The sequence below is a fragment of the Leucopleurus acutus genome (assembly GCF_964270905.1).
Source record: "Leucopleurus acutus genome assembly, chromosome: 6".
NCBI classification, from domain to species: domain Eukaryota; kingdom Metazoa; phylum Chordata; class Mammalia; order Artiodactyla; family Delphinidae; genus Leucopleurus; species Leucopleurus acutus.
The window spans coordinates 118,060,214-118,084,035 of record NC_139149.1 but is presented as its reverse complement, the minus strand read 5'-3'; the positions used below and the strand labels follow the sequence as shown (position 1 = coordinate 118,084,035).

At 67.0% G+C, this 23,822-nt stretch overlaps 1 protein-coding gene across 18 annotated transcripts in view; it reads left to right on the top strand.

The window, feature by feature from the left end:
• The window catches only part of KIF1A (kinesin family member 1A), a gene marked incomplete at both ends in the record, with an annotated part of 65,083 nt that overhangs the window by 22,420 nt on the left and 18,841 nt on the right, over positions 1–23,822 (top strand). For 12 of the 18 annotated variants that reach the window (XM_082841437.1, XM_082841435.1, XM_082841434.1 and 9 more), the window contains 19 exons: positions 336–415; positions 695–801; positions 1,694–1,777; positions 3,514–3,694; positions 3,777–3,849; positions 4,030–4,123; positions 4,858–5,006; positions 5,353–5,531; positions 6,985–7,122; positions 14,472–14,590; positions 16,812–16,897; positions 17,595–17,733; positions 17,925–18,093; positions 18,226–18,316; positions 19,654–19,772; positions 20,728–20,783; positions 22,224–22,332; positions 22,452–22,518; positions 22,611–22,695. In XM_082841437.1, coding sequence (XP_082697563.1) covers positions 336–415; positions 695–801; positions 1,694–1,777; positions 3,514–3,694; positions 3,777–3,849; positions 4,030–4,123; positions 4,858–5,006; positions 5,353–5,531; positions 6,985–7,122; positions 14,472–14,590; positions 16,812–16,897; positions 17,595–17,733; positions 17,925–18,093; positions 18,226–18,316; positions 19,654–19,772; positions 20,728–20,783; positions 22,224–22,332; positions 22,452–22,518; positions 22,611–22,695 — 2,125 coding nt within the window. Of the gene's footprint in view, positions 1–335; positions 416–694; positions 802–1,693; positions 1,778–3,513; positions 3,695–3,776; positions 3,850–4,029; positions 4,124–4,857; positions 5,007–5,352; positions 5,532–6,984; positions 7,123–7,818; positions 8,059–14,471; positions 14,591–16,811; positions 16,898–17,594; positions 17,734–17,924; positions 18,094–18,225; positions 18,317–19,653; positions 19,773–20,727; positions 20,784–22,223; positions 22,333–22,451; positions 22,519–22,610; positions 22,696–23,822 lie in introns of all 18 variants that reach the window. The other 6 variants (XM_082841441.1, XM_082841439.1, XM_082841438.1 and 3 more) reach the window with 3 other exon arrangements.

Below are 23,822 nucleotides of genomic sequence, written 5' to 3'. Positions count from 1 at the left end.
AGGCCCAGGCCCCATGAGACCCAGCCTTGCCCTGCACATCCAAGGGCCTACCACAGCCTCCAAGCACTCCCTGGGCACTCACGTGCTCAGAGCTGGGGTCCCAGCCCCTCCCGAAGCCCAGCCCCCCACGTGCCGCCTGGCAGCTGTCCTCCCAAGACTCTGGGGTCCCCATCAAAGTCTTCTCCTCTCTGCCAGGCTGGGAGGATACTGTGTCCCCCGAGAGGCCAGGCCTAGGGCGGGTGGCAATCTGGTCCTGGGGAGAGAGAGGGCAGCAGGCAGCCTGGGCCGGGCTCCCCCCTGCCCCCCGAAGAGAGGTGACCCTTCTATCTCCGCAGACGCCGCATCTCGTCAACCTGAATGAGGACCCGCTCATGTCCGAGTGCCTTCTCTACTACATCAAGGATGGGATCACCAGGTGGGGGTCGACGGGGCGAGGGGAGGACTGGGCTCCCCCACTGAGGGGTCACTGAGCCCGGGCATCTGCTGGCAGGGGTGCTGTGGGCCCCTCTGGGCAGTGTGGCTCCCCCAGGCCAGGCCGCTTTGGGGGCTGTCCCCTGGACCCCCGCTTGTGCTCTCCAGGCATTTCCCGTAAGAGCTGGGCATCCTGGGGGCTGCAGGGGGACCAGGCGGGCCAGTGGGTGGCGTCGTGGTGCCCTGGGTCCAGCCGGCGCTGACGACCGCACCACACACACAGAGTGGGCCGGGAAGGCGCAGAGAAGCGGCAGGACATAGTCCTGAGCGGACACTTCATCAAGGAGAAGCACTGCGTCTTCCGGAGCGACTCCCGAGGGGGCGGTGAAGGTATGGCCTCCCCCAGCCCCGCCCCTACCCGGCGCTGCTGGTGTCGGCCCTCCTGGCTCCCCACTCAGTCCCGGGAGCCCCCCTGCCCCACCCCGAAAGGTGCTCTGAAGGCTGGGCTGGGGACACGCAGCTCCGTCCCTGCACAGGGGGCTGGTTGGGGTGCTCACGGGCAGGAGGGCACTGAGCCTGGATCGAAGGGACGGCTATTCTTAGGCCACGCCTTCCCGTGGGCTGGGAGCGGCCATCTGTCCCTCTCCTTGGCCGGCCTGCCCTCGGGCCTCCGTCCCCACTGCCGGCTCTGGGCATGACCCTTCCTTCTCAAGAAGGCACCTGCTGGGCTGTCCCAGTGCCCACGGCCTCCGAGATCAGGGCAGGTGTCTGGACAGCCTCTGGGATGCAGACCAGTGACCAAAGCCCCCTCTGTGACCAGGCCACTTCAGGGTGGCCTTAAACAGTGTTGCGGATGTTGGTTCTCCCAGAATTCCGTCCCCAAAGCTCTCTCTCCCCTCGGTGGGTGGGCACAAAGGCAGGAGGGGCTCTGGGACTCCTGGGGACATGCGAGCCACTGTTTCCCATCCCACCTGGAGACCCTGCGGGGCGGGGCGGTCACCCAGCACGGCCTCCCCGCCTCTGACTTGGGCCCGTGAGCCTCCCAACTGGGCATCACTTTCCTCATCTGTGAGGGGCTGAGAGGCCCCTCTGGCTTCTCGAGGCCCAAGCCAGGTGCCACAGCGGGGAGAGGGGCCTGGCGGGGGCCGCGCCTGGGTGGCAGGTGGCCAGGTGGGTCGAGCCCCCTGCCCCGACCCTGAGCGGGGCTTGCTGGGCTCAGACGGGGACGCGGCCAGGAGGACAGCCCCTCACGGTCCTCTCCGTGCCCCCATCTGTCCTATAGCCGTGGTGACCCTGGAGCCCTGTGAAGGGGCAGACACCTACGTCAATGGCAAGAAAGTCACGGAGCCCAGTGTCCTGCGGTCAGGTACAGTGGAGGCAGGGGTGGCCCCTGTGCCGCCCGCCCTGCACGCGCGCCCCTCCTGCTCGTGCGGCACCCCAATCCGCCCCCCACCAGCCGGGCAGCGCACGGGCTGGGGCGGGTGGGGGGAGAAGGCCGCTCCAGGGGCGCCGAGGTGGGATTCCGGGCGGGGGTGCCTGTCCCAGAGCCCCGGTGGGGCTGGCGCGTGGTGGAGCAGAGGGACAGCCAGCGGGGTGTGCGCTGCACCGGCCTCCGGACGCCGGCCCCCTGGCTTCGTGTCCTCGTGTTCTAAAACACACCTGGAGATATGTACGTCTGTCTATCTATCTGTCTGTTCACCTATCAAGAGATTTATTTAATGGAATTGGCTCAGGACGTGGTGAGGGCTGGACAGGCACGTCTGAAATCCACAGGCGGGACCTTTCTCCTCAGGGCAGCCTCAGTTTAGCTCCTGAGGCCTTTCACCCGGTGGGGGGAGGCCCGCCTGCGCAACGGTGGGTGGGCTCCTTCCCGAGGTCACGTGACTGTAGGTGCGCCGTTGGGCTCCCCAGCCCAGCCAAACTGACACAACACTGACCATCATGTCAACTTTGGCTGGGGTGACTTTTTGCTAAGAATGAGGGGGACCCTCCCCTTCCCCAACTGGGGGTGCAGAGGGGATGCGAGTCCTAGAAGGTGACGCCTGGCAGCCTGACGTGCAGACCTCTCCGGCCACCCTGAAGGGCCTTGTTTTTAGCTTCCAGGACCCAGGGTCCTGCCTTTGGGGTCCCGAGGGATGCTTTGAGGGAGGGACACACCGTGCATCCTGGGTTCATGGGCCTCGCCTGGCCGCCAGTGGCTGGTGTCCTCGCCTGGCCGCCAGCGTGGGGAGATGGGGCAGTTGAGCTGGGCCAGGGCAGGTCCAGAGTTCCCTTCTCCCCCCTGTTGTTTCAGGATGGGGCCCGGTGCTTGCGGGCTCGGGGCAGGGCCCGGGCTGGGAGGGGCGGCCGAGCTCGGGAGCTGGGGGAGGGGCTGAGGGAGGCCTGGGGAGGACCAGCCTGCAGGCCCGGGTTCTCCTGTGGGGAGAGGGGCTGAACCAGCTCTGCAGGCCGCAAGGCAGAGCCGAGGTTCCTGGAGAAAAAGCTGGAGAGAAACTAGGCCATCCAAAGAGACCCCCACCGGCAGGACTGTCCAGAGACAGCAGGCCCTGCCCTCGTGGGACAGGTGCACCCTGGAGGGTCCTGCAGACAGGGTGGACCCTGCCCCGGAAACACACAGACCCCTGCCCTGCTTCCGCCGGTGGGACAGATGGGAAGGGAAGCTCCCTGCAGGAGGGGGCCAAGCCCAGCCCTCGGGTAGGGGAGTGCCAAGGCCCAGGGCACGGGAGCAGGAGGCCAGGCTGGCCCCGGGGGGTGGCACCCGTGGGGCCCTGGAGGGGATGGGGCAGTGGAGGAACCCCAGGCTGTGTTTTGCCACCATCGCTGCTGCTGAAAGGGGAGGTGCCGAGGGGAGGAACCGGGGAGAGTGGGGAGGCCCGCTCGGGTCCTGGTGGGGGAGGTGGCCCCCTGGCGGGGGCAAGGGTGACCCCGGGCACAGGACCCAGGGGACCGACTCCTGGCGGCTGGAGGCCCTCCCAGGGGTGGGTGGCGCTAGGCTGCAGCCCCGGCTGCATTTGTCCTCTCTCCCTCCTCCTCCCCCCTCTCACCCCCGAGACCAGCCGAGGCCAAATGTCCACCAACGCTGGCCTCGCCTCCATCCCCCAGGAAACCGCATCATCATGGGAAAGAGCCACGTGTTCCGGTTCAACCACCCTGAGCAGGCAAGGCAGGAGCGTGAGCGCACGCCCTGCGCGGAGACGCCCGCCGAGCCCGTGGACTGGGCTTTCGCCCAGCGCGAGCTGCTGGAGAAGCAGGGCATCGACATGAAGCAGGAGATGGAGCAGAGGTGAGGCCCCAGGGGCTGCCGCCCGGGCGCCCCCCGCACCCGCCGCCGCCCCGCCCGCCCTCACCCCCGCACGCTCTCGCAGGCTGCAGGAGCTGGAGGACCAGTACCGCCGGGAGCGCGAGGAGGCCACCTACCTCCTGGAGCAGCAGAGGCTGGTGAGGGCGGCGGGCGCTCGAGGCCAAAAGAGGAGGGGCCAAGGGGTGGAACCGGGGAGGGTGGGGAGGCCCGCTGTGCTGGGGCTGCGTCCGGGCGCCCTGGGCCCGGGCCCCGGGCGGGAGGGCTGGGGACGACGGGCGGGTGTCCACGTGGAGCTACCAGCCTCGCTTCTGCGCCAGGACTACGAGAGCAAGCTGGAGGCCTTGCAGAAGCAGATGGGCTCCCGGGGCTACCCGGAGGCGAATGAGGAGGAGGAGGGGCCGGAGGACGAAGGTGAGGGGCCCTGTCCCGCGTGGAGGTGGGCTGCGGAGGGGGCTCAGGAAAGAGGCGGCCCCGGGCTGCCTCCTGCAGGTCAGCTGCTTGGCACCTTTGCCCTGGGGTCCCCGGGCTGCAGGCAGGATGCGGGAGGCTGTGCTGCAGCAGCACACACCCGTGTGTGCACCCACCCGCTGGTTCTGGCGGGGGCGGCCTGGAGCGTGAGGAGGGCGGGGCGGGGTGGGTGCTCCCAGGCGGGTGCCCTGCGTCCACTCACCCCTGTCCTGCCCGAGGGAGGCTGCTGCTCCTCCCGGGACAAGGTCTCTGCTCCACACCTCAGGACCCGCTTTGGGAGCATTTGCTTGGGCGGCCCACTGGCTGACCTCTCGCTGCTGGGGGCCCGAGGGCAGCTCAAGGGCAGGTGTTCACGTCCAGCTCGGCCTCCAGTCAGCTGGTCGGGACCTTTGTGCTGATGTGACCAGGTCTCCCCCGGCTGGACTCGTCCACCCGAGAGGGTGTGTGGGACAAGCCCCGGTCTGCCCCCTGCCCCCGTCCCACTGCTGCCCCCCAGGTCCTTGCTGAGCTCCAGCCTGACTCTCAGGACCCTGGCGCTCACACTGGGGGAGCCGGCGGCCTCTTTGGGGCACGAGGGTCGTCCCCTGCGGCAGAGCTTCCTGCCAGTTAGCGTGCAACTGGGGACCTGCGCACCGAGTGCCCAGCCCCGTGATGACCCCGTGCGCCTCTCCCCGCAGTCCAGTGGACGGAGAGGGAGTGTGAACTGGCGCTGTGGGCCTTCCGGAAGTGGAAGTGGTACCAGTTCACGTCCCTGCGGGACCTGCTGTGGGGCAACGCCATCTTCCTCAAGGAGGCCAACGCCATCAGCGTCGAGCTCAAGAAGAAGGTGGGCCCCTGCCGCTGCGCCTGCCCCTGCTGTCTGTGCCTCGGAGGGCGGGCGTCACCCGTCCTGCTTCCCTCCGGGCCTCGGTGCCAGGCTGCGCCGCCTCCCGGCGGGGGGCAGACCCCCTGACCTGCAGCCCCCGGGAGGAGGGGGGCGGTTGGAGGGGGGGCCCCAGACAGACAGAGCGGGACGCGTAGGCCGGCCGGTGGGCAGGTGGAGCCTCCTCTCCAGGTGGAATCGGCGGGAAGGTTCCGAGGACGGTTGAGGGACAGGCAGCGGGAAGGAGGCCCTTCCAGGGCCGGGCTCCACCCTCCCCGGGGCTGACGGGTGTCCTCCTCACCGGTCACAGGTCCAGTTCCAGTTTGTCCTCCTTACGGACACACTGTACTCCCCACTGCCGCCTGACCTGCTGCCCCCAGAGGCCGCCAAAGACCGAGAGACTCGCCCCTTCCCCCGAACCATCGTGGCCGTGGAGGTCCAGGACCAGAAGAACGGGGCCACCCACTACTGGACGCTGGAGAAGCTCAGGTGCAGTGGGTGGGCCGTGCGGTGGGCAGTGGGGCGGGGCTGCTCCCCGGGCCTGGGCCGAGGCCGCTGAGACAGAGGCGGGCGTGGGATGCAAGGCTCCCTGGGCCTGGGCCGAGGCCGCTGAGACAGAGGCAGGCGTGGGATGCAAGGGGCGCACGCGTCCAGGCAGCGATTTCTCCTGTTTCAATTTCTTTTAAAATCAGAAGAAAAGATGTAAGTAGGATCCAGCCTCATCATAGAATCCATGTTCTCCTCGACCAGAGCAGCGGCACAGTTTGGAGGAAGGGGCGGGTGAGGCGCTGCAGGAAGCTGGGGGCTCCTCCACCTGGGGGGGGTGGAGGAGGGCCGGGTGGGGACCCCAGGGAGGACGGCCAGGTGTCCTGGGAGGTGTCTGCCCTACGGCTCTACCTCAGGTCCCGCACGCTCACCGTGACGTGCGCCTGGCTCTTCCTGGGTGAAGGTGACAGGACGGCTCTTTGCCACTGAAGACAATTTTAATGTTGCTCAAGTCCCCCTAGAAACGAGAGGCGCGTGGGCACAGGGCCGTCCGGGGGCCAAGGAGGGAGAGGAGGGCCTTGCCACGGCTCTGCGAGGTTTTCACGGGCAAAGCAGGGCAGGGTGAACAGTGAGGACTGGCTGGTCAGCATGACGCCTGCGGGCTTCGGGCCCGGGCTGTGCCCGGGTGATCTAGGGCTGGGGAGCCGGCTGGCGTGCAAGTCGGCTAAGGGGCGGGTGGTGGCCTGTGTGGAGGTGGGCTCACCCACAGGCTGTTCACTGTCGGGGCAGGCCCCAGAGATGTGGAAACGTCATGAGATGCAGAGAACGGAAAACGTGGTCACGACGCGCTCACGCACACAGACACGTTTATACACGCTCCATTCCGCTCACACACCCTCACACGCAGACGCTTTCCCTTCTTATGAGGTCCCCGCCCCCGGCACACGCACTGACCCACGCGCATTCACAGACACGTGCCTGCCTCTGCCCCGTCCTCCTGGGCTGCCGTCTGCTCTTAGAGGGCGGATGTCCCCCACCACCCCACGTCCCTCCCGTTGCGCCTGAGCCCCCGAGGGAGACGTCTGCGTCTCTCCCACCACCTGCCGGTTTTCCGGGGGATAGCCTCTAAAATGCCTTGTTTCCTGTGTCTTCTCACAACTTGCCCTTTGCCCCCCGAACTTCCGGGGCTCCGTGCCCCAACTCCCTGTCCTGAGCGGGGCTGGTCCCCGACCCCACCCGGCTGACGTGCCGCGGCCATCACGGGGGCCGAGAGGAACGTGTGGCGAACTGCAAGCCCCTTGGCCACGGTCGGCTGACTCCGAGGACCCCAGAGGGTCCTCCTGTCAAGCCAGCTTGAGCCGTGGGTGACCCTGAGCAGGATGCTGTGGCCTGAGCCGTGCTGGGCCTGAGACCCCAGGATGCTCCGCCGGGGCCCACGCTGACCTCTGCCCTGCAGGCAGCGGCTGGACCTGATGCGGGAGATGTACGACCGGGCGGCCGAGGTGCCCTCCAGCGTCATCGAGGACTGTGACAACGTGGTGACTGGTGGAGACCCCTTCTACGACCGCTTCCCCTGGTTCCGGCTCGTGGGCAGGTAGGCGCCTCCTCCCCCCGGGCTGAGAGATTGAGAGAAGGTGGGGGGCAGCGCGGGGTTGGGCCCTGGCCCTGACACGAGGAGTGGGCCGGCCAGATGCCTTTCTCCATCCCGACTCCCCGGCCCTGGTCCTTCCTGGTCTGAGCCCCCTGGCCAGTCCTCTCCACACATCGGTGGGCCCTGGCCAGGGAGCGGGGTCTCAGCATCGCCACCCACCCCCGCTCCGGGACCATGGCCGTCAGGTGACACCTGTCCGTGTGTGTGAACGTGAGGCTTGGTCAGGCTTTCAGGTGGGGTGTGAGCGGGAGGCGGAGCCGTGTCCTCCCAGAGCTCAGAGTCCACGCCTAATGTCCCCAGCCTCCTGGTCCGGGGGCTGCACCCGGCCCCTGCCCCCCACGGGGCAAGGTTCCTGAGGCCTCAGTGCGGCCAGGCTCCCGAGGCCCTCACCGGCCTCAGCCGCACCTGGTCGGGACCATACCTGCCGGTGCCCTCCGGAACCTTCTGGAGCTCTACACTGACCCCCGTGCGGTGTCTTCCCCGCCTGGGGACCGGGCACTTTGGCTCTCTTGCCTGTCGAGGCAGCATCCTCGACGGTCGTGTGTTTGGTTTGGGTTCTCCTCGGAAGCCCCCGCCCCGCCCCGTCCGCCCGCGAGGAGCTGGCGTTAACTTCTCTCTGTCTTGTCGCACTAACCCCAGTTCAGTCACCTCTGGCTGCAACAGCTACCCTCTTCTCAACACATGCATGAGCGAGCGCATGGCTGCTCTCACCCCCTCCCCCGCCTCCTCGAGCCCCGACTCCGACGCTGCCGAGCCTGCTGAGGAGCAGAGCGTGGGGGAGGAGGAGGACCTGGAGGACGACGTCTTTCCGGAGCGCATGCCGTGCGACGGCCGGGACCCGTTTTACGACCGGCCCCCCCTGTTCAGTGTAGTAGGAAGGTTGGTGAGGTCGAGGACAGCATGCTGGGAAGGAACCAGCTCTTTTGCACAGGAGCACTGCTGCGGGCACGATTTGACCGCCGTCAGGGCGCGGCCCCCGGCGAGCGGGGCCTCCCCAGGACAGGGCGTGAGGGGGCGCGGGGGTTCCTGGCCTTCCTGGAGGGGCCCCAGTGATGGAGGAGGGCAGGGTGCCCCGGGGCACGGGCTCCTCACTGGTGGGCCTGTTTCCGCAGAGAGGCCTCCGGGACTTGGGAAGAGCAACGCCCCTGCCCGTTCAGGGCCCGCGGGGGCATTCGGAAAGGCAGAGCCGTGCATCTTTGCGGCCCCCCCGCCCCGCCCCGGCCAGCGTGGCTTTCCCTCCCTCCACTGTTTTCCAGAAGAGATGGAGGGTCCTGGTCTGCTCCCAGTGCCCCTACCCTCTCTGTGGGGAGAGGGGCAGAAGCTGGAGCCGGCCGTGCCGGGGGGGCAGGGAAGGAAGGGCAGGTGCCCGGGCAGTGGAAGGGCCTCCTTCTGAGGCCCTGGGTCCCGGGCAGCCCGGCCTCTCTCTGAGCCAGTCTCTGTCCCTCCTCACCCCCAGTGCCGGAGACGGTGCCGGTGGCCGCGTGCCCTCATGGGAAAGTGCCCTTTGCAGAGGAGCCCATGATTCAGTTTCCTGGACAGAGGAGAGAGGCCAAGTTCAGGGGGGAGCGGGGGCCCCCCGCCCTGCAGGCAGGTAGGGCGTACCCAGTCCATCCTTATGTCTATGACCATGGAATGGAATGCAAGCAGGAAGGTGAAGGAAAGGCCGAGAAACCTAGCTGCAGTAGTAGGAAATTCAGCTCATGAAAACTGAATTTACGTATACGCAAAGGTGTAAGATAGCTTTAACAGCACTCTTTAGGAGTTTCAGATTGCTTCCTTGGGCGAGATTGATGGAAGTGTTTGGAAGTCTTGACCTTGCAGCACCAGTACTGAAAGCTGAAGGCCGAGGCTGGTCCCCAGATAGCGGGGTTTGCGCTGGGAGCCCTTAGGTGCGGGTGGTGGAGTGAAGGCCCCACTGGTTCCTCCCGGAAGGAAGCAGGTTCTCAGCTGGCGCGTCATGGATTTATTCTGATTACTCTTCCCTGAGTGTGAGATGCTGGCCCACTGGACAAAACCGCGTGGCTCTCTCCGAGACGCCCCGGCTGGGTTCCTGCTCTGCTGAGCCCGAGGAGGAGGTGCGGCCCCAGGGCCAGCTGCACGCGGGCCTCTCAGAACGCCCGGCCGCTAGGGCCAGGGTGGCCGGGTGCCAGGCAGGCGTGGGGTCGGGGCACACGGGGGCGAGGACACCGGGAGAAACGGGGGTGGGCTCTCGCAGTCTCAGCCGGAAAGAGCTGGGTCCTTCCGACATTCCCCCCTCTGTGGATCTGGGATGTGACAAAACCACCAAGCCAAACCAAAGCCACGAGTGAGAGGCCAGCTCCCCACGGCGGCCGTCTGTGAGGGGTTCATCTGGAAACGTCCTGATCTTTTTGGTTGGCGAGAATTGGCTTTTCCCGCGCAGCAGCTGTGCCGGCCCAGGCCCTGAGAAGGGCCCGCCCTTGGTCTCCTTCTCTCCCTCTGGTAGCCGCTGGCTCTCTCTCCAAGGCTTGAGCGAAATGGGGGCGCCCACTCTTGTCTCCCTTGGACAGGCTTCCCGGGCCCCAGCATGCGTCTGCACCTCACCAATCTCGTGGTTAGCGCTGCCCCACACTCAGCCCCGGCTCTGCCACCTCCTCTCTCTCCGGCGGGTCTCAGCCTGCTTCAAGGTGCCCTCACCTCTGTGAACAGGGCCCCCGGCAGGGGCCTCCCCCGTCCTCACCCGGGGCTCCTCACCCAAGTCCAGGGTCAGCCCCCCGGGGGGTCTCCCTCTGGCGGTCTGGGTGCCAGTGAACTGGGAGGTGAGATGGGCCAACCCAGGTGGAGGAAGTGGGCCTGGGGGCTCCGTTTTGCCCCATGATCCTCCCTGCTCAGACCGTGGCTTTCAGAAGGCGGGTGGGCTGCAGAGAGAGGAAGGCGAGGGGGTGACTGTCTGGGATGGAGGGTCCCGGGGAAGGGGGACTGGCGACCGCCCAAGGGACGTGTTCAAGACTGGGTGGGAAAGCACTGACCCGCCGTGTCTGCTCTGCCGTCTGGGCTGGCGAGGCTGGGCCCTGGGCTCCCAGCTGGGTGCGCTCTGTGTGCCGAGCCGCTCAGCCCGAATCGGCCCCCGCGAGGCTCCAAGCCACCCCGCGTGCGGGTAGGTGCGCCGTGGCCGGCAGGGTTCTCTGGACAGGGCTGGGTTGTTCTGGCCCAGGGTGGCGGGTGCTGACATCAGGTTGTTTCCGGCACCTGGTGGGCAGTGAGGGGGAGGCCCAGCCTCTGCACCGTGGCCCCATCCCCTCAAGTTCTGGGGCTGCCGGGCGGGGTGGGCCTGGGGTCTTCCAGCCCCCGCCCCCTGCCCTCGAGGCTGGTTCTGCCAGCAGGGGCCGTGGCTGCTGGGCCCCCCAGAGGTCCCTTGTGGCTGAGTGCACCCGTCACTATCACCAGTCAGACAGGGACCGGGGCAGCAGGAAGGAGAGTATCCAGCGTGGCTTCTTTCTCTGCCTCTGGGAGCGCCGGCCCCAGAGCCGCAGCTGGATCTGCACGCGAACCCACCTGGGCACCCGTGAGCGTGAGAGCAGGCCGTGGATTCCAGGCGTGTTTTTCATTGTAAAACCCTGACCTCCAGCCAAGGGCTCCCTCGAGGCCCCCGGCCCTGCCGTTTTTTCAGTGCCAGAAGTACCTGGGCTTTCTTTCCCCTCTGACGTGAGGAAATCCTGAAAGATCAAGAAAGGCTGGATTTACTTAGTTAATGAGCTGCATTAATTAAGCCGGTGGGGGGTGGAGCGTGGTGTCCGCACGGTTGGGAGCTGACGGGAGCCGGCCTGTGGGGTCTCATGCCAGCTGGGGCTCTGCTGCCAGCAACTTCCTTAATGTCCTTGAGCTCCGTCTTCACCTGTGAAATGGGGCAGGAATGGCGTATTTCACCAGCTCTACACAGCGTCTTAGCTCTCCGGCACCGTATTTGTGCCCCTAAGAAAGAAAGACGCAGCCAGTCCAGCTAAGATGCGCCGTTGGTGAGGGGGCCCTGGTCTCCGTGCTGGGATGTAAACGGAGGAGACGCGGGCGCACCTGCTGCCCGGGGTGCTGGGGGCTCCAGTGCCTCCCCCGTGAGCTCGGAGGGACAGGCACATATGGTTTCTTCACTGGAGTTTTCAGTCTCGTGGGCTGCCAGTGGGATTGTTTGAGCCTCAGGACACGAGGGGCGCAGCCCCCTCTGATGTGTGGGACCCTGGCGTCTGTGCCCACGGGTGGGCCACGTGGTAGAAAGCGCCCCCTGGGAGACCACGGTAGGTTTGTGGAGCGGTGAGGCCCTGGGGGGGGGGAGCCAGGAGGGGGCCCGCCTGCCATGGCCTTCGCCTATGACCTGGGCTGCATCCGGCGCCTGCCTCAGTTTACTTCTCTGTGCAGTGCCTCAGACTCCCTTTGGCCTGGCCTTTGCGGACTCAAAAAGGGGGAGGGGTAGCTCCTGCCCCTCAGGGGCGGTCCTGGGTCGCCTCCAAGGTTCTGTAAGTGGCCTTCTGGGAGCTTGAAGTCCCTGTGGAATTGCCCCCTGGCCCTTTCAGGAAGGCAGCCCTGGGCGGGCCGGGGGCTTTGAGGCGGCCCTGAGCCTGGCTTCCCCTCCTGGCCAGGTGGCCCTGGACAGCCCTTAAACTCTCCCTCGGGCAAGCTGTGCTGATTAGGCACCCCTGTGCCTGGCACCATGCCCTCACCTAGCCCACAACCAGAGGTGTCCCCGCCTTCCCCGAGGGTCCTCCTGTGGGTTCCCTGCAGGCTGCAGGTGGTGGGCAGGCCGCGGCCCCTCCCTCTGGCTGTGCCTGGGGCTCCTGGGAGCCTCCCCACACCCGGCTTTCTGCAGCGGGCAGTGCCCCGGGGAAGGGGTCCTGCCCTGGGGAAGAGGCCTTCCACCTGCTGGAGGGTGGGTGCTGACTTGGCCCTGCAGCTTGGGGCTGTCCTACCCAGTTCCCTAAGCTCTCTCAGGCAGGGTGGGGTGGCCGGGCGGTGCCCCAACCCAGGGGACAGGCCTCCAGGTGCAGGGGCAGAGCAGGGTCTGCACCTCCTCCCACAGCCTGAGTCCTGGGCCCCCTCCGTTTCCCCTTCTGGACCTCATGACTTTGCTCGTTTCATGGTAGCCCCCACTCCCAATGTCAATCAAAGGCCCTTGGCCAGGAGCCCGGGTGTCCGGTGAGGGAAGGCCGCCACTGTCCCGTCCCGAGGTGGGTGCTGGATGAGGCCAGCAGCCCACCCCGGCCGTCCCCTGCCTGCTGGTGCCCTCTGCTGCTGTGGCCTCAATGTCCTCTTGGGACCAGGGCCGGGGCTCACCTTAGTGGGTGGTCGGGGCAATGGAGCCCCAGGCCCCCACCAACCCCGCGATGGGCAGATGCACCCCCACCATCTGTCTACACCGTGCCCCCCGAAGAGTTCGTGGAAGGAAGGGGCACTGTGCTGGGGAAGAGGGGCTTCTTCTAGCCCCAGGAGGGTGGCCCAGGTGGCAGCACACCCTCCCCTGACGGGGGCCTGCCTTGGCCTGTGGGTGTCCAGAAAGCGAAAAGCAGTCAACAGAGATGGGCCACGAGTGAATTCAGACAGACAGGGAGAGCCGCGCAGAAGGCAGCCTGGACGCGGAGATGGGAGCCGCTGGGGGCAGTGGCAGGCGCAGGGAGATGGGCGCCGGGGGCCTGAGCGGGGCGGGTGGGGCTGCCGCAGGGGCTGAGGTGCCTCTTGGATGCAAAGAGCTTGGGGGCCACGGCGGGTGCGGGTCTGCTCGCGCCTCAAGTCCCCTCTGGCGGCTGTGGAGGCCGTGAAGGAAGCGGGTGGGAGGCCAGGCGTGATGGGCTGGGTGGCGGATTTCAGAGAGAGTTTTGAGGTAGAGCTGATGCATCTGAGATAAAAGCCAGGACGGTGCTCAGATTTCCAACCTCCTGCGGGGGGAGGGTGGCGGGAAGACGCGGAGCCCACCTGAGAGGGGACACCAGGGCCTGGAATCAGGGCCCCTGGGGAAGAGCCCCTCCCCGTGCCTCTCACCACAGGGGGTCCAGAGTGGGGACCCTGGAGCTCTCAGTGTGGGGCGACATCAGTGGCTCAGCCTGGGCGAGGGGCAGGGTGCCTGGGATGACACGCCTCTCCCCCTGTCCTCCCAGCTCCGCCCCCCCCCACTGGCCATGCACCAGGTGCCAGCGCCCACCTGGCCAGCAGACTCCCACCTCCCCTCCACTGTCCTCCCTGCTGCTCTCACCTCTGTTCCCACCTTCCCCCATCCCTGGCCGAGGCCCTGGGCCTCCCTCACCCCTCCTTCTGCACTTCCTCCCCAGCGCCTCCCACCCTCTTCTGTCCAAATCCTGCCCAAGCCATGCCCCTCCCCCGGGACCACCACCCCGGACCCCCAGCCCAGCGAGCTCAGGGCTGCCGAGGTCTGCTCCTCGGGGCTGGGGGGGAGGGCAGAGCAGGGTGGGAGGCAAGGGTGACCCCCGAAAGGAGGGTGCCCCGAATGGTGAGGAGTTGTGCTCACAGCAGCCGGCCCACCCGGCGGGGCAGCACAGGCTCTTCCAGGGACCCCCCCTGGCCTCCTGGCTGCCCGTGTGACTCCCACTCGTTGGCCGGCTCAGGGAGAGGGGCACCGCCGGGGTGACGTGGTCTCTGTCCCGCCTGTGCTGGCACTAGCTGGGTGCACAGCTGAGCTGCACAGGAGAGGGTGGCTCTGGGCACCCTGGGAGCTGGTGGGGCTGTGCCAGGCAGTGCCACGGTTTCTGGGGTGTCCCTCAGGGTTCAGCCGGACCCCTGGGCCCCGGTGAGGGGGGGGTGCCCTGGCTTTACTGACATCATGGAGCTCCCACCCGCCGTGTTCCTGGAGGGGCTCAGAGGGAATCGTGAGGCGTATTCCGTCGTGGGGTCCGTGAACAAGCGTCAGGGGCCACTGGGAAACGGGCGGGGAGACAGGGGTGGGGGGGGACATCAGCAGCAGCGTGAGGGTCGTAGGTCAGCGAGGCGGGTCCCAGGTCCTCCTCCTTGAAGCAGGCTGAAACCTCCCTCCTCGGCTGTTCTCTGCTCAGGCCGCGGGCTTCGCCCCGGCCCACCCCCTCACCACAGCCTCTGCTCCCGCCGGCGCCCGTGCCCCCCGTCCCTGCGCCTCCTCCCGTCTCCTCTGCGGCCGAGGACCCCTCCCCTCCCCGCCCAGCGCAGTGCCCCGCCTGCCCGCCCGCCCTGCTGCTTGCCGCCCTGGCTGCCCGCTTCGCTCTGCTTTGCAGTGTTGTGTCGTGAGCCCGGGCCGTGCAGCCGCTGCCGCCTGTCACAGCGCACAGCGGGCTGGTCCTGACCGTGGCCCCTACCTCCCCCAGGGCCTTCGTGTACCTGAGCAACCTGCTGTACCCTGTGCCCCTGGTGCACCGTGTGGCCATCGTCAGCGAGAAGGGCGAGGTGAAGGGCTTTCTCCGCGTGGCCGTCCAGGCCATCTCAGGTGCGTGCGGGGCGGCCTGGGCTGGCTCTGTCCCTTCACCGATGGGGCCCCTGGGTGGGGAGACCTCTGCGGGCCTCGCATGGTGGTCCGCGTGCATCCACCCCACCCAGGCCCCCGGCCTCCTCTGTTTCTCCCTGTGGGAGAAGCCCCCGCTGCCCGGCTCCCGGCTCTAGCTTCCTGGACTCTTCCTGGTCGGCTGGGGCCTCCGGGGCTGTGCAGGCCGAGCCCAGGGCTGTCTGAGCCCACTCCGGCTCGGGCCTGCCACCAGGCAGCCCCAGGTGGACCCACGGAGCCAGCCTGGCGCAGAGGTGCCCCCCGCCACACCCCCTCCACCGCCATCTCTGCCCCAGGGCAGGCGCACAGACTTGCAGCCCTTAGCTCCGGCCCTGCCCACTGCAGCCCCCAAGCCTTTCCTGACTCCCCAGCATTGCCCCCTTTGGACCCCTTGACCTCTCATGTGCTGGCCTGTGTCCTCAGAGGCCATGAACACCCCCTCCACCGTGGGCCTGGCGATACAGCCCCTCTCACTGCAGAGGCAGACACCCTCGCCCTGCCTAGTCACCTTCCCAGCACCCCCTCCTGGCCTGGGCAGCCACACAGGCCTTTGAGCCTGGGTTTGCTGCCTTGAGAATGGCGTCCGCTTTGAAGCTTCCTAGAGGCAGGAGTGCGGAGAGGTCACTGGAGAACACAGACGTGGGCGCGCTCGGCCAGAGGGCCTGGTGCTCGCACCGTAACAGCCGTTCCTCCCTTCTCTGCCCTCGGGCCCCCGGGGCCTCCACAGGACCCTCTTTCCTCTACACGTCTCAGCAGCCCAGGCACCTTGGGGCCAGAACGGGGCAGGACAGACAGAGTGTGTGGCAGCGGAGTGTCTCCAGGCTGAGACAGGGAGGCTCGGAGTGTGAGCAACCTGGGTGGCCTGTGCTCCCACTGGACAGCTCACGCAACCCCACTCTGGATGTCGGGTCCCCCCTCGCCAAATTCTCACTACCCCATCATTCCAGGTGCTCTTTCCACACCTCCCAGTCATGTCACCATGGTGCCAAGGCCCCTGGGGACCCAGCTGAGAAGGGGGAGCCTGGGCTCGGGGGGAGGGTGGCTCTAGGTGACAGGGATGCTGGGAGCACCTAGTGCCACCTCATGCCCCGGGGCACGCTGCCCCCGCAGCCCCCGGGGGCCTGTCCTCCCTGGGCTCTCCCTTGGCCCTTCCTGACCCGCTCAGCCCTGGTGAGTGGGTCCCACCGAGCCGGCTGCTTTATGGGTCGACGCTGTCTGTGCTCGGGTCACACCTGGCGTCCCCTGTCTAGTGGCTGTGGTGGAGGAGAGGGAACGTTACAAAGCCACAGGGTGTTGTTTCACGGTCTCAGAAGCCACACCTGCCCCTGCCCTCGACCATGGCAGGGGTCGACTGATCCAGCCTCCCAGCACGGAGCCCGGCTGTGCACAGGCCCTGGGCCGGCCCTGGGTGATGGTGGGCCAGAGCCACGGCCCCTCGGGCAGCCAGGGTGGAGAGCACGGTGGTGTTAACACCCCGACAAGGCCGCGGAACAGAGGGTTGGAGCCCCCTGGGGTCTGTGAAGTCTGCTGGGGTGGCATCTAGCCAGAGTGGCTGGACTTGGGGGCCAGGGAGTCTGTGGGAAGTCAGATCTGGGGTCCTTTAGGCAGCAGGAGGAGGGTGAGGGTTTTGTCCCAAGCACAGCGGGGAACCCCAAACGCTGTGAAGGACGGGGTGTGAGAGCGTGTGGGGCACTGAGTGTCCAGATGGGTGACGGTGGCGGCAGAGGGACAGGTGCGATTCCCAGAGGAAGCCAGGAGGACCTGGTGGGGCAGGCCCTGCTGAGGGGGAGGTAGGGTCCGGAGGACCCCTGGGTTCTGCTGGAGCATCTGAGTCTGGGCCTGGGCAGGTGGGGGCAGGCGGGCGGGGCCGAGGGGGAGAGGGGCAGGGGTTGAAGATTTTGTTCTGAAAATGTGGAGTTCGCGGGCCCGTCAGAGCAGGCCGTGCTGAGGACGTGGCTGCCTCTGGGCCCCGGGCTAGCACAGGCTGGGGGTCAGTGTGCCCAGGACGGCGCCCTCATTCTTCCAGAGCCAGTTGACGGTGTCGGGGTTCCCCCCAAAGTGGGTCAGAGCCCGTCCTGGTTCCCGTGCCCTCCCCGCACCGGGCAGCTCTGCCACTCCCACCGGCGGGCCAGCTGGGCCCTGACCACCTGCTCCGTTCCCGTTTCAGCCGACGAAGAGGCCCCTGATTACGGCTCCGGCGTCCGCCAGTCGGGAACCGCCAAAATCTCCTTTGACGACCAGCATTTTGAGAAGGTAGCGTGCAGGGGTGGTGCAGCCATGGGCGCCACTGGACAGGCCTCCGGCCCGCCCTCAGCACCCCGGGCCTCACTCGGAGGAAGGGCAGACGGTGTCTCCCTCCCAGGGCTCCCATCTGTGCTCCCAGGCGAGAGGGCGGAGGAGGGGGTCCCGCTCGGTGCCCCCCGGGGCGGGCAGCTCCTCCTCTCTCCTCTAGGCCCCTTCCTAACCTGACGCCACCCAGCCACCCACCGCCCCACCCTGAACCGCAGTGCTTCTGAGGCCTTGGGCCCAGAGCCCCCCAGCGGTCCCTCTCGGAGGGGTCGCCAGTGCTGGGGACGCACAGGAGGGGCAGAGGGCATCAGGCAGAGAGTGCGCGGGCACGGACGAGGCAGCAGAGGCTGTGGGGGGACCTGGCCAGGGCCCTGAAAGCCAATGGGAGAGTCTCACTGCATCCTGCCCACAGTGGGGAGGAGCTGCGGGAGGGGTACTGGCTGGGGAGAGGGGACAGAACTTAAGGCCAGAGACCGTTTCCCACCTTCCTTTCCCACTTGGTAGGCTAATATAGGCCGTGACAGCATGAGAGACAGGCCTGGGGAGGTGGGTGCCCGCCCACAGCAGGGTAGTCCTGGAACGAGGCTCCCAGGGTCCTCGACGCCGCTCTAGTGGCCGCACCCAGGCTGGCTCTGTCTGACTGTGTCCCCTGCCCACACAGTTCCAGTCCGAGTCCTGCCCCGTGGTGGGGATGTCCCGCTCGGGGACCTCCCAGGAGGAGCTGCGGATCGTGGAGGGCCAGGGCCAGGGTGCTGACGCGGGGCCCTCGGCCGATGAGGTCAACAACAACACCTGCTCAGGTGGGTCCCCGCGGCTGCTGGGACAGGCTCTGGGACACGGCCCAACCCCGCGAGGGCCTGGAGCTCCTCCTCGCCCCCCTCGCACCCCCTCCCCGCCTCTTAGCCGGCACAGGCGGTGAGGCCCAGCCCTTGAGCCCGGGCTCTAGCCCCTTCGGGTCCCGCCATGCCCCTCTGCCCTTGGCTCCCAGCAGCAGTGACCCCGGAGGGCCTCCTGGACAGCCCCGAGAAAGCCGCCCTGGACGGGCCCCTGGACGCCGCCCTGGACCACCTCGGCCTGGGCAGCACCTTCACCTTCCGCGTGACCGTCCTGCAGGCGTCTAGCATCTCCGCCGAGTACGCCGACATCTTCTGCCAGTTCAAGTGAGTCTCGTTGGGGCCGGGCTGTGCGGGTGGGTCTCGGTAAGGCGCGGGGGGCACCTGGTGACCCCCGGGAGGCTGTGGGTCCCCGTGTCCAGGCCCCACACCCGCCGAACGTCTCCTCCCCATTCACAGCTTCATCCATCGCCATGACGAGGCCTTCTCTACGGAGCCCCTGAAGAACACGGGGAGGGGGCCCCCACTCGGCTTCTACCACGTCCAGAACGTACGTCCCTAGAGCCCCTTCTCCCCCCCATGGCCGGCCCCTCCTGGGCCCGGGGCCTCGTGCAGCCTCCCCAAGCTTCATTCATTCTCTCTGACACTGCTTCTCCCTCCTCTGAGCACCAGCCCTGTCCTGGGCACCAGGGGCCTTGGTGGGTTTAAGACTGGGGGTGGGGGCAGATCAGAGCCCCCGAGGGCTCCCTGCAGCGAGCCTTGGGCAGATGTGGACGTGCAGTGTCTGGGGTGCCCGGCGAGGCCACCCTGGCCTGGCGCTGGGGCTGAGGCCGGGGCAGGGCACGCGGAGAGCTGCAGGGTGCCCAGGCAGACGCCCGAGAGGCCAGGAGAGCTCCGGGCCGGGGAGTGTCTCCAAGCCAGGCTGTCAGGAGAGCAGGGACTTGCTGCTGTGAGGCAGGAAAATGGGGCCATGACGGAAACTGTCGGGTGGCGAGGCCTCAGGGGCCCGGCCAGGGAATGCGAGTTTGACCCTGGCCGCCCGGCTGTGGGTGTGTAGCCTAAGCAGGCACAGGGGCCTTGCTCAGAAGGGCCTTGCGAGCTATGGCCTGTCCTGACCCTCGGAAGAGGGGCTCCTGTGGTTTCTAAGGCAGGGAAATGGGCCAGGGCTGAAGGTGTGCTTGGTGGACTCCTTTCCTGGCTGCTCCAGCAGAGCCCCACGCCCTGGGGCTTCAACAACAAAGACTTAGCAGCTCTCGGCCCTGGAGGCTGGAAGCCCGAGGCCCAGGTGGGCAGGGCTGTCCCTCTGAGGCTGTGATGGAGGATCCGTCCTTGGCTCCTAGACGGCTGTCTTCTCCCTGTGTCCTCACGTCATCTCCGGCCGTGCCTGTGCCCCAATGTCCCCTTCTTACAAGGACACCAGTCATGTTGGATTGGGGCTCCATTCTAACTTGATCACCTCTGTGAAGACCCTGTCTCTAAACATACGTGCGGGGGGCGGTTAGGACTTCAGCCTATGAATCAGGGGGGACACAGTTCAACCCACAACTCTTGGTGAGTGGGCGAGGGCCCGAGGAGGGTCAGACCGGATCACAGAGGCCCCTCCTCCAGCCCTGTGCTCTGAAGGAGCAGCTGAGCCTAGTGGCCCCCAGCCCCATCTGTCCCGGGGAGCGAGCCCTAGGGCCGCTGCCCGGTGGCCTGTCCACTGGGAGTGTGACAGTAGGAGAGGTGGGCTGGACAGACCTAGGCAAGGAGCACTGCCCCCGTCGTGGGCACAGGTCAGCCCGGCTGGGGGTCTCCAATGTGGGCCTGGAGTGCCGAGTCCTTTGTGGGGGCTGAGCGCTCACCTCTGTGCCTCTCCCTCCCCACCTCGACCACACCTCCCTCCAGATCGCAGTGGAGGTGACCAGGTCCTTCATCGAGTACATCAAGAGCCAGCCCATCGTGTTCGAGGTCTTCGGTCATTACCAGCAGCACCCGTTCCCGCCCCTCTGCAAGGACGTGCTCAGGTCAGCGGCCCCGGGCCGGGGGGTCAGGGCCTCTCCACCCCCTGGCCAGCAGGGTCAGCCCGTGCCCCGGACAAGCCTGGTGTGGCGGCCGCAGAGCCGTGTGCCTCCCACCGCCTATCTCCCGCCTACGGCGGCCAGTTTCCCAGGTCGCAGGACCCAGAGCGGGTCAGAGATGACCCCTGAGGACCGAGGAGGGGTTTCTTAAAGACCGTCGCTGTCAGAACCTCAGCCTAGGCTGGGCATGGACCGCGTACTGGGGCCGAGGGGAGCCGGGTGCTGGGCTGGAGGAGGCCGGGCTGGCCCACGGGGAGACGGCTTCTGTGGCCCCCGAGAACTCCGCCGAAGGGCCCCTGAGTCCTCAGCTCCGCAGCCTGAACGGGGCCCTTCGTCTGCTCCCTCATTGCTGCAACCTGCCGGGGGCTCACTCGATGGGGGGCGAGTGCCCTCTGGGCCACCCCACCCAGAGCGTGGGGGGAACAGCCAACGGGCGTCAGGGGTGGTGGGACCCCCTGTTGCCACCTCCATCTCCCCTCAGCTGACACGAGGGACCCAGAGCAAAGCATCTGGGGTGTCGAGGAAAGAGAGGGCCCAGGGAGGAGCTGCTTTCGGGGCACCTGGCCCCAGGAGCCTTGTCGGTCCTTGGGAGTGCCAAGGGGGCCCTGTCCCGGGAGCCCCTGGCCCTTGCCCCGGTCCTCGGGGCCTCGTGGGGCCTCGCAGGTGGGCTCTAGGGTCCTGAGGGGCCCCCCTCTCGCTCCGAGCTGGTGGAGGGCCTGAGACCGGGCCTTCCCCGGGCCCTGTGGGAGGGAGGGAGGGAGGGAAGGAGGGAGACCCGGGCTTGGCGCCGGCAGCCTGCTAGCCTCCCCGGCCAGCCCCTGCCCTCGGCTGCCCGCTCCACCTTGGGGGCCTGCAGACACCAGCCTCTGGTCACCTCACACGGGTGCTTCTGTCCCCACAGCCCCCTGAGGCCCTCGCGCCGCCATTTCCCACGGGTCATGCCACTGTCCAAGCCAGGTAGGCGGGGCCCTGCTGGGTGCATGCCTGGGCGAGTGGGTGCCCGTGTAGGCGGCCCCTCCAAGGCCGAGCGCAGTCCTGGTGACGGGTCGGTGCTCTTCCGGCCTCCTGGGGCCACCCTGCCCCTGCTGGGCCTCATGGGGGCCCCATGGAGTAAGGGGCTCACACCGGAGCGGGGGGCACAGGGCGAAGGTACAGGGACGTCCTTTACCCCTCGGCACGCACAGGGCAGCAGGGCAATGGTCAGGGGGTGCCTGCCCAGAGTCCCGTGAGGCTGCCCGGAGCCGACAGTGGGGGGCAGGGGCTTCAGCGGGGCAGGGACATCTGAGCTGAACCTCGCAGGATGGACGAGGTTTGGGGTGGAAGGCAGACCCGGAAGCTGGTCCACAGGAGGCTGAGGCTGGTGGTGGCCAGGCCAGTGGGGTCCCTGGGCGGTCCGCACCCTTGCCTGGCGCCCAGAGCCCCTCCCCGGGAGCAGGTGGGCAGAGCAAGAGCTCTTGAGATCGGTTGGGTTTTAGTTAAAAGGGGTTATAGGGCTTTTTCCTGCCCTCACGACAAGAGCTGAAGTCCAGGGACACAGTCTCTAGAAGGCTGGAGCGTCAGCACGGGGGCGGGCGGTGCAGCTGAGGCCCTCACCGTCCAGGAACCCGCCTGGAGGTCGGGGGGCGTTGGCCCCGGCGTGGGTGCCCGAGAGGGGCCGTGCAGGAGGTGCGTCTGCTGCTTCCTGGGCCACGTCCGCGGTGACCCTTGCGTACCCGCCCCCGAGCCCCCGTAAGATGGTGGTCTTCAGACTGAGGGCGCCGCAGGGGGACGCACGCCAGCCCCTCCAGGCCTGCAGACCACTTGTGGACATTATTCTTGGCCTCTCCGTGGGTCTTAGGTTGGCCCCTTGTGTTTCCTGGGCTGTTCAGCCTTCCCTGCAGCCTCCAGGGGGACACCCAGATGCACATTTGTGGTGGAGCGGTGGGGCTCAGGTGGGACTTGATGGGCAAGGGGCTGTGGAGGGCAGTGGGAGCCGAGGGCCGGGGCCCCTTGAGCTGGAGGCAGGTGCTCGGGCTGGTGCGGCGGCTGAGGGTGAGGGTGGTGTAGCAGAGGGTCCTGGGCGGGTTGTGTGGCCTCCGAGCAGGCAGGGCTCCTCCGTCCTGCTGCTTCTGTGTGGCTCAAGTACTGCCCTCTGCAGAGCCCGTGCCAGGTGCGCGTGGCTGAGCACTCCTCCCGCAGGGCACAGAGAGGCCCACGGTCACGTCTGTCCCCAGGCCCATCGGTACCCAGAGCGGGGCGTACCCTGGGCCCTGGGGAGGGGTCTGCTGGCTTTATCTTGGAGGGCAACGACCTCACTGCTCCTGAGGCGTCCCCTCCCCGGCCTCCCCTCTGAGCGCACCCTCGGCACGTGGCTTCTCAGTTTCCCACCAGTGTGTGCTTCTCCCCTGTCGCCCCCAGTGCCCGCCACCAAGCTCAGCACGCTGACGCGGCCCTGCCCCGGGCCCTGCCACTGCAAGTACGACCTGCTGGTCTACTTCGAGATCTGCGAGCTGGAGGCCAACGGCGAGTAAGTCCCAAGGCGGGTGCAGCCCACGCTGGGGACGGGCTGGGGTCCGCTGGGGGCCGGGTGTGTGTGCTGGGGGGGGGGGAGGGGCGCGGCCCTCAGCTCTCACGTCTCTCTCGCAGTTACATCCCTGCAGTGGTGGACCACCGCGGCGGGATGCCGTGCATGGGGACCTTCCTGCTTCACCAGGTGCGAAGCGCTTGCTGCCCCCGCCGGCCTCCAGCGCCCCCCCCCCAGGGACCCCAGGCCATCTGACTGTCTTCTCTCCTGGTGCCTCGCAGGGCATCCAGAGACGGATAACCGTGACCCTGCTGCACGAGACAGGCAGCCACATTCACTGGAAGGAAGTGCGAGAGCTGGTCGTGGGTGAGTGGTGCGGGGGGGGGGGGGGGGGGCCTCGGGGGAAGAGCACAGACCACGCCCTCACCCCAGGCCCTGGCCGGACGCCTGGGTTCTAACCGCAGCTCTGCCCCTGTTGCCGTGTGCCTCAGCCCCTCACCTGAAGAGAAGGGCTTGGCCTCAGGTGACGAGTCCAGATTTCTATTTAATCGCTGTACTAACTTGCTAGGGCTGCCGTAACAAAGTACCAAAAACTAGTGGCTTAAAACCACAGAAATGTATCCTGTCCCCGTTCTGGAGGCACAAGTCCTGTGATACAGGTGTCAGCAGGGGCCGCGCTGCCTCGAAACCTCCGGGGAGAATCCTTTCTCGCCTCTTCCAGCTTCTGGTGGTTGGTAGGGAATCCTCGGCTTGTAGACACATCACCCCCGCCCTCCGTCTTCACAGGGCCTAGATACTTAGATGACGGCCCACCTGACTCCAGTGTGATAGCATCTCGACTGATCACGTCTGCCAAGGTCCTATTTCCAAATAAGGTTCTGGGGGTCAGGGCTGCAACACGTCTTTTTGGGGGGACACAGTTCAACTTACAGAGATCACCCAGGAGCTTAGACGCTTTCCTTCTGTAACTTCAAGTCCTGAACTCTTTCATCTACTGGAAACATTTCCTTTGCTGATTCTTCGTAAAGAATTTGTCTTCCCAGTTTCCGTTCAAGGATAGGGACCACGGTCCATTCCAGCGTGTCATCAGCATGAAGCTGCCCACCCCACCCTGGCCTGGAGCTGAGGCCCCGTGGGGGGCCCACCCTGGGGCATTGCTGTGGCCGGTGGGCAACAGCTCCAGGGCAGTGTCCCTGGGGCTTGTAGGGGGGGTTCTGAGGGTGTAGTAACAGGACTGTGACAAGGGACCCATCGTCCTGCACCCGAAGTGCAGGATTGTGGGCAGGGAGGTTCTGGGGGCCCCAGGACAAACGCTTTTATTTTAGACGTTTCGTATCTATTTTCACACAAATCAGAAAAACAGTAGAACAAGCACACACACCCCCATTTCAGATGTTGTTTAGGGTGAGTCTAAAAACTCTGCATCAATTTAAAGAGAAGGTGAAGCAGACACCCAACTCGCTCGCGGACGTACTGCACGTGGGTGGGAAATG